An 8882-nucleotide genomic window follows, 5' to 3' on the forward strand; every position below is an offset into this window, starting at 1 on the left:
ACCGATATATAGTGATTTTTAAAAAAATATTTTTTTAGTATTAACCCGTCTTAAATTCAAATGTGCATATGTTTGTAAAATACTGACACTTTTTTAAATGTTTTAATATGATCTGTGTCATTCAGTGACAATTTGTATAAACCGCTTCCGTTCATGGAACTGACCACCTGACTGAAAAATCTCCAAACGCGTTCTCGAATTATGAAATCGCGCGATAATTTACGTCACCCGTTAGTCATAGGGAAATGTCATGGCGCCGTACATAGTGAGGGAATGTGCAGTGTGAGCTTTTACCTTCTGACCAAACGGGGTGCTTTGTCCCCTGAACTCCTTTTTGAGGCATTTCTGTGTTCTTGGGAAGACCAAGTGCGGCATTTTTATTGAAGAGGGGAGCAAAGACGAGGAGCAAGACACTCGTTTCAGGGTGGACTTAGTGCATATCAACCAACAAGCAGGTTTGTAAACAAATCCCAGGAAAAGCACCATGCGATTATAGTATTGAATAGACCTAGTTGGCTGGCTCGTGAGCAATGCCGTATCGATGTAGATGGCTAACTGTCTGTGCTGTCGTATAAGTACAAGTTATTGCCACGTAAGTCGTCAGTTTTTTTTTTTTTTTACTAATAATGACGATAAAATGCGGACGAATCTGTGCACGTGCATGTTTTTACTCGCGGTGTATGTACATAAACAGAGTTGCCTTGCTAGCTTGCGAGCTGTTTATTCTGAAGTACAGTGTAGCATGGACACCTAATTTACATGCACTACTTGAATCGATCAGATCGTTTCCTAATTTATTACCCTGAACTCCCTTGCGCCGTTCACAATGGAGTCTTGCATACGGTGGCCCAAGTCTCGCCTTTCTCGTTGTCACGAAGTCTCACCATTTTTTTCCCTTTCGCGTGTTATGTTCCCTGTGAAATGCGTTTGTTCTTCACCCTTGCCCGCCCTTGTATTTGATAAATGTATTTCTCTCCCTCCCCCTCCCCTTTCTGAGCAGTTGCGTTGGAGCGGTGATGTCCTCATCGTCCTCTAGACTCCGCCAGCCGCCCTGCAGGAGGAAGCACTACCCTAGTAGCACCTACCACACAGCCGTCTGACGGCGCGAGGCACAGAGCGCGCGATAAGCAGCGGTGAACTTTGACGCGAGAAGGAGAATCAGCGGAGCTCGAATTTGAAGGAGACGGAAGCTTCTTGGGCGGGAGAGAAACGACAGCTAGCCCCGATCGGTGGGAGAGGTATCATGTCATCCACAGCAGACACGGCCGATTCTGGGAGCGTGGCGGGGGCAGGGCAGGAGGCGGAGGGGGACAGCGAGCCACCCCAACCTCCCGCCGTACCCCAGTGTCAGGAGCCTGAGAGAAGAGAGGATGAGGAGGTGAAGGTGGAGGAAGAGTCGCCCCCAGCTGCCAAACAGCCACGGCTTGAAGCAGTGGACGCGGCTTTGGCCTGTGATTCACTGCCACCCGTTGAGCCTGGAGAGGGGAACGATGGTCACAGTGACCATTCTCTACAGGTACAAGACACAGGTGAAGAGCAAGGTGAGTGTAATATGTGTCTGCATTTGCTAGATGCATTTGTCCACAGCCAGAGACTTATTTGTGTCTGGAGGGATACCTGGAATAACTTCAATTTTTTCTTTTTCTTGTCCTGCCTCACGCATCTTATTTATTCTGTTTTTCTTCTTTTTCTTTCACTTTTTCTGTCAGTCCTTCTTGCTTTTCTCTTAGATTGGTTCCTTCCTTCCTTTCTGCTGACCTCATGTTCTCTCTGTGTGGCTAGGTCACTTTCATAGAGTAAGAACATTTTAACGCAGTTGGTTGGTTTCTCACTGCTGATAAGACTTCTACTTTTTGTAGCATTCAAATAAGCAGATGGTCTTCTCCAAAGCCGCTTCTGAAATGAAGTATGTATGCCCAGCTGGGTTTTCAGCAGGGGCTCCTTGAAGGTGCTGTAGGGGGTCCCTGGCCAGATTTAATGTGCAATGGCTGTACATAGATTTGGGAAGTATTTTTTAAAATGTAACCTGGATGCCTTTTGGCCTGGGTAGGGGGGTCCCTGGATCCGAAAAGTTTGAAACCCCCTGTAAACTCACAGGCAGTTGCAGCCTCTTGCCCTTTGAGCTGTCTGTGACTCTATTTTTGTTTTTTGGGACAGCTTCGGTACAGACCTGTGAGCTGGGAGAGGGAGTGGGAGAGGAAGAGGAAGAGAGAGTTGGAGAGGAGGAGTGGCCACAGAATGGACAGCAGACTCCCACAATGATGGAGGGAAGAGAGGAGGAGGAGGAGGAGGAGGAGAAGGAGAATGAAGATGGAATCCAGGGTTCAGATTTGAGCCCGCAGGAAGGACACAAGTGAGTTGAATTCATGTCGATGTTTTTCAGTTTTTGATTTGTTTTCGTTCAACAAATGTTCTCCATTTTTTTTCGAATGCTCACGTCTCGGCGATGGTCGCAACGTCCGCTGGCGATCCGCGAGGGCCAGAGACAAGCACGCGCGGGCTTCTCCGAAACGCTCTCTCTCTCTCTCTCCGTGCGGAAAACTCCAATGCACACCTGGAATTGCCACATCTCCCTGTCAGGGGTGTCACACAGCCAGTGTCACCGTGCTTTAAAATCACGTTAAACATATCGATGGTTTTAAACAGAGCTTGGGATTCCTGCGTTTGGTATAAAAAGGCCACCAAAACATGTTGCTAGCCTTCTTTCTCGCATTTTGTCATTTGTTATTGTATCTCTTTCTGTCCTGAGGCCTACTCTTACTTTCCCCCGTTCTCTGCAGCCTGGGCCTCGATTTGAGCCGAACCCCCCAGATGCTGACCGGTGCCTGGGCTGAATACTCTGGCTCTCCAGAGAACTACCTCAGGGGCTGCAAGTGGTAAACTCTTTTACTACTGAAGATGGTGATGAGTTCTGTGATTCCATTATTTTCTGCGTATTGGTTAGTGCATTGTTATTGTTATCCCCAAGCAAGTCAGTATTAAAGGCATGCTCAGTAATATCTCACCCTTATTCATCTTGCATATTTTTAATTTTATAGAATTTTATTGTTTCCTCTTTAGAGTCTTACTTTGAACTTTCCTTTAAGAAACTTCCTCCATCTCTCTCTCCCTCTCTCTCCATCCCTCTCTCTCTCACTCTCTCCTTCCCCCTCCCTCCCTCCGTCTCTCCCTCCCCCTCTCTCTCTCTCTCTCCCCCTCCCTCCTTCCCTCTCTCTCTCACTCTCTCCTTCCCTCTCTTCCTCTCTCCCTCCCTTCCTTCCCCTCTCTCTTTCCCTTCCTTCCCCTCCCTCTCTCCCTCCCTCCCTCCGTCTCTCCTCCAGGGCTCCCGATGGCTCCTGCATTCTGTCTAACAGCGCTGACAACGTGCTCCGTGTTTACAACCTCCCTGCGGAGCTCTACAGCCAGGACTGGGACCTGCTCGCTGAGATGGTGACTATGAGTAAAGCTCTAGAGCAGGAATGCTGTGCCTGCTACACATATCCTCAGAGAGTAGTATCTGTTCACCTTACCCCTGAGTTTGCAACAGGGGGTCCTTGAAGATAATGTAGAGGGTCCCTGGCCAGACTTGATATGCATTTACTGTATATAGTTTTGGGAAATAGTTTTTTCAAAATGGAAAATGTCTCTGTCTACCCATAGTAGAATAGCAGTGTCACTGCTGTGCATGCACCTGCTCACTCTCCTCACCTGTGCTGTACCCACAGAGCCCAGTACTGAGAATGGCGGAAGGGGACACCATATATGACTACTGCTGGTACCCCAAGATGAGCTCGCTGGACCCCGATACCTGTTTGTGAGTGCAGTGTGCTGAGAACGCCCTAATGCTCTTCCAGTGCATCCGTGCACTGTGACTGACCATGCACTGTGACTGACCATGCACTGTGACTGAGCATCCACTGTGACTGACCATGCACTGTGACTGACCATGCACTGTGACTGACCATGCACTGTGACTGACCATGCACTGTGACTGACCATGCACTGTGACTGAGCATCCACTGTGACTGACCATGCACTGTGACTGACTATGTTCTGTGACTGATCATGAACTGTGACTGAGCGGCCACTGTGACTGACCATGCACTGTGACTGAGCGGCCACTGTGACTGACCATGCACTGTGACTGACCATTCCACCTATCATTCCACCTACCTAGACTGACCGCAAAGTGTGGAGGGGGAAAAAGGGCTTAAATCCATATCCCTAACCATAGTTTTGCAGTCTTTACTTTGTCTTAGTGATTGTTTCTGTTCCATCTCTCTCTCCCAGCATTGCCAGCAGCAGTCGAGATAACCCAGTGCACATTTGGGACGCCTTCTACGGTGACCTTCGAGCGACCTTTCGACCCTATAACCATCTGGTGAGATGAGTGCATTAAAAAGTTACATATCCCTTTGTGTGGTACCTGGGCAGGTGTGGTCACTGTGTTTGGAATAAAGTGATAATTTGTCGCTCCTTTTTCCCTCGCTCCCCTTCTTCCCTCCCTCCCTACATCCCTCTCCCCCTCTCTCTCCCCCTCCTACATCCCTCTCTCTCTCTACTCTCCTACATCCTTCTCTTGCTCTCCCCCCACATTTCTGTCTCTCTCTCCCCCCCCACATCCCTCTCTCTCTCCCTCCCTCTCACTCTCCCCCCCACATCCCTCTCTCCCTCCCCCCCACATCCCTCTCTCTCTCTCCCCCACATCCCTCTCTCTCTCTCCCCCACATCCCTCTCTCTCTCTCTCCCTCCCACATCCCTCTCTCTCTCCCTCCCTCTCTCTCTCTCTCGCCCCCTCCCTCTCCCCCCCCCCCCCCCCCCCCCCCCCCCAGGACGAGCTGACTGCGGCCCACTCTCTGTGCTTCTCTCCGGACGGCTCCCAGCTGTACTGTGGCTTTGATAAGATGGTGCGGGTCTTCTACACGGACCGCCCGGGGAGAGACTGCGAGGAGAGGCCCACCACGGGTGAGCCTGGCCCCGCCCACTACCGCCGTTCGCCGCCGCCGCCTCCACCTCCGCCTGCACCTGCACGCACATTTCTGGAGCGGCTGCAAGACCAATTATCCTTTATAGGTTATGAAAGGCATGAGTATAATGCAATATCTGGAACGAAGATGACACCATGTCAGCAAGGCCTTTATTTAAAATAAATAAATAAATAAAAGAGGAGATGAGCATCTCTTCCAAAATAATTGCATTACAGGCATTCAGCACCCTCTTATCCACAGTGATTTAACTTTATTTGCATATTTACATCGTATCCATTTATACAGCTAGACATATATATATATACAGAAGTGATTCAGGTGAAGTACCTCGGTCAAGGTTACAACAGCGGCGTCCTACCTAGGAATCAAACCCGCAGCCTTTAGGTTACGAACCCTGTAAATACTGCATGTCACGCAGAGAGATCATGCATGTCCTGCAGGGCTTATTTTGGGATGCTCTGGTCATATAAACAGGATTATGAGCGCCTGTTTTTCATGGCTTATGTCAACCGCTTAATCTGAAAATGAACATAATCGGGACGAAGGAACATTTTCCAGAACCCTGTGTGTGTGTTTGTTTTGATACAGTCACCGAGGTTAAGTTGTTTATTGACCTATTTTTGTGTCCAGGCATCATACTTTGCAGGCCACCCTAGATAAAGAGATCTGCGAGCTGACCTGATTATGGAATCTTATTCTCATTGCTAGGCAACCTGAGGGGAGAGTGATTCTTCATCAGCCCCAGAAAGGTGTTACTGTAGCGACTGGCTGCTTCGAACGAATCAAAGTGATTTTACTGTGGAGGGAGGTCTTTTTTTTTATTGGTTCAGTGGAGTCAGTGATGGTAGCTCCTCCCACTGCAGGGCAAATGAAGCCTCAGGCTCCCATTGCCAGTGGTGGCAGTGCTGCTGCCCTAACCCGAATGACAATGGAGGCCTGGTGTTAAAGGAAATATTAAATATTACAAATATTAGAATAGAGTAGAGAGTAGAAAACGCACAGCCAAGGTTGATGAGGTGCTGATTAACACCGAATAACACAAATCTGCACGGTTAGCCTGGAGGACAGAGTTGTTCCGGGTTTTATCCAGCTAATTCAGTAATCCGGCTTTGTGAAATACACCCCCTCCAGGTCTGCTTTGCTAACCAAAAATCAAAAGGCAGATCTTGGAAAACATACAGATGATATCAATAATAAGCGCTTAGATTAGAAGGAAGAAAGAAGGCAAAATGCATAACAATGTTATAATTTCTTTATTATTGTAATATCGCGTTGTTGTCCCCCCCCCAGTGAAGAAGCAGGGACAGACGGGCATCATCTCCTGCATGGCGTTCAGCCCCGCCCAGTCCCTGTACGCCTGCGGGTCCTACTCGCGCTCGGTGGGGCTCTACTCCTGCCAGGACGGCACCCTGCTCGCCCTGCTGCCGCCCCGCCACCGGGGGGGGCTCACGCACCTCTGCTTCTCCCAGGACGGGAACCGCCTCTACACCGGGGGGCGCAAGGTGAGCTCCGTCTGGGGTCCCAAAACCGTCTCTACACCGGGGGGGGCGGGGGCAAGGTGGGCTCCGTCTGGGGTCCCGAAACTGTCTCTACACCGGGGGGTGTGAGAGATTTGGCACAGATTTGGCTGTGTAGTCACACACACAGAGGAATGCAGGGATGTTATAGCTCTGTGAGAACTGTCATCAGTCCTGAGAAGAGTAGGAGGCTAATCTACGTTTGTGTGTGTGTGTGTGGGTGCGCCTGTCTGTGTGCGTGTGTGTGTGCGCCTGTGTGTGTGCATGTGTGCGTGTGTGTGTGTCAGGATCCGGAGATCCTGTGCTGGGACCTGCGGGATCCGGGTCGTATTCTGTTCTCCCTGAACAGGAGCGTCGTCACCAACCAGAGGATCTACTTTGAGCTGGACCCGTGAGTCTGTATACCATACACCCTAAATACTGCCCTATACCATACACCCTAAATACTGCCCTATACCATACACCCTAAATACTGTCCTATACCTTACACCTTACACCCTAAACACTGCCCTATACCATACACCCTGAATACTGTCCTATACCATACTCATTACACCCTAAATACTGCCCTATATGGGCCGACCCCACTCAGCCTCATTTAACGGGCCTGCCTGCTTGTCTGTTTGCGCAGGACGGGACGGTACCTGCTCAGTGGGAACACAGAGGGGGTGGTGTCAGTTTGGGACACCTCTGCTGCTCCTAGTGGCTGTGAAGCAGTACTGCAGCCACAGCTTCAGTTCCAGGCCCACGCAGACTGCACCAATGGCATCAGGTATTCCACCGTTTCTGTGGGAATACTGCATACAGAGTAAATATGGGGGGCATGTTAATTGGTGAATAAATGACTGCTCTACACGTAGTGTTTATGGTTTTTTAACTTTTTCTCTTTTACCTCTCTCTGCTGTTCTCACTCTTTATCTGCTCATTTTCTTCCTTGCATCCTCTCTCTCTCTCCCTCTCTCCTCCTCTCTCCCCCTACCCACCCTCACTCTCTCCCTTTCTCACTCCTCTTCTCTGTCTTCCTCTCCTCCTCTCTCTCTCTCTCCCTCTCACCCCTCCTCTTTCTCTTCTCTCTCCCCCTCTCACTCCTCCTCCCTCTCCCTCTTTCTCTTCTCTCTCCCCCTCTCACTCCTCCTCTCTCTCTCTCTCTCTGTCTATCTCCCTCTCACCCCTCCTCTTTCTCTTCTCTCTCCCCCTCTCACCCCTCTTCTCTCTCTCTCTCTCTCCCTCTCACTCCTCCTCCCTCTCCCTCTCTCTCTCTCTCTCTCTGTCTCAGTCTCCACCCCTACATGCCCTTGTTGGCGTCCTCCAGCGGGCAGCGCCAGTTCTGCGGGCCCGGCGACAGCGGGGGCGACTCGGACTCCGACTCAGACAGCGACGCCGTGATGTCGCCACGGCAAGGTCGTCACGACAACGCCCTCGCGATCTGGTGGGCGGGGCCTTTCGGCTCAGCCAATCAGGGGGGCCAGGACGAGCAGCTGGCAGTATCGGCGGACTAACCGATCTTGACATCCAACTTTGTCGTCCCCACCCCCCACCCCCCACCCCCCCCCACCTCCACTCTCGTCTGGACTGAACGACATATCCTACTCCACTGCCAAACCGACAAGTGTTCTGGAAAGTTTGCAGTGTGTCGGGACGATATCGTGGGACGTGCCAGCTCCTGGCTGCACAAACCCAACTCATGGCTGGCTGGGATTTTAGTTTTATTTTTATTTTATGGGGGCGGGGGAGCGAATGGCTTTCTGGACGAGCCCGACGCCTGTCTCGCCAAAAATGCTCAGGTCCAGAGACGAAGCGGAATTCGGTTCTGGAATGTGTGTTTTCAGTGAGGTTTTTTTTCTTTTCCTGTAAGTGCTTACATCTGTTCATGGAACTGTTCAGACCTCAATGCCCCAAAACCGACAACTTTCAAGATGAGTGCCATTCAAAAATTGGGTCATTTTTTTGTGAAAATTAAATGATGCTGATTTTTTTTTACTATTCTGTGTGCCAGCATTGTGTTGTATGCCGTGATAAATGTATATATTTTTGTAAGTCCGTGATAAAGGTTTTTGAACACGCTCTTTCTCTGTAGAGTTACTAACATATCCGTGCAGGTGTTCTGTGTGCTTGGACTTTCCCCCTGTACACCTGTGTGCCTGTGTGTGTGTGTGTATGTGTGTGTGTGTGTGTGTGTGTGTGTGTGTGTATTAATGACTGCATATGCGTGTGTGTGTGTGTGCGTGTGTGTGTGTTAGTGTGTATGTATGTACGGCTGGGCTTGCGAGCGTTTCCTGCGTGTGTGTGTGTGTGTGTGTGTCTGTGCGTATATGTATATATGTATAGCTGATCGTAGTCTTATTCAGGCGCTGGAGGAGGTGGTGATTACTGAACGGCTTTTGAGATGTTAAGCGCT

The 8882-nt window shown here is 50.0% G+C and overlaps 1 protein-coding gene across 1 annotated transcript; it reads left to right on the forward strand.

The window, feature by feature from the left end:
* The first annotated feature begins 237 nt into the window (after positions 1–237).
* Positions 238–8550, forward strand: wrap53 (WD repeat containing, antisense to TP53). The gene is made up of 12 exons (XM_035407821.1): positions 238–455; positions 1001–1541; positions 2158–2353; positions 2781–2876; positions 3321–3429; positions 3705–3793; positions 4270–4360; positions 4812–4944; positions 6258–6469; positions 6772–6875; positions 7116–7256; positions 7761–8550. Exons 2-12 carry the CDS (start codon positions 1244–1246, stop codon positions 7981–7983), a joined length of 1692 nt encoding a protein of 563 aa, XP_035263712.1. The 5' UTR covers positions 238–455; positions 1001–1243; the 3' UTR covers positions 7984–8550.
* Positions 8551–8882: the final 332 nt, after the last annotated feature.

Source organism: Anguilla anguilla, chromosome 3, assembly GCF_013347855.1.
Source record: "Anguilla anguilla isolate fAngAng1 chromosome 3, fAngAng1.pri, whole genome shotgun sequence".
In the NCBI taxonomy this organism is placed as follows: Eukaryota; Metazoa; Chordata; class Actinopteri; order Anguilliformes; family Anguillidae; genus Anguilla; species Anguilla anguilla.

Excerpts from the sequence above, each read along its gene's own strand:
- wrap53 (XM_035407821.1), top strand. The coding sequence starts at position 1,244 with ATGTCATCCACAGCAGACACGGCCGATTCTGGGAGCGTGGCGGGGGCA. Across the intron at positions 1,542-2,157 it reads AGACACAGGTGAAGAGCAAG|CTTCGGTACAGACCTGTGAG; the intron begins GTGAGTGTAATA and ends TTTTTGGGACAG. Across the intron at positions 6,876-7,115 it reads ATCTACTTTGAGCTGGACCC|GACGGGACGGTACCTGCTCA; the intron begins GTGAGTCTGTAT and ends CTGTTTGCGCAG.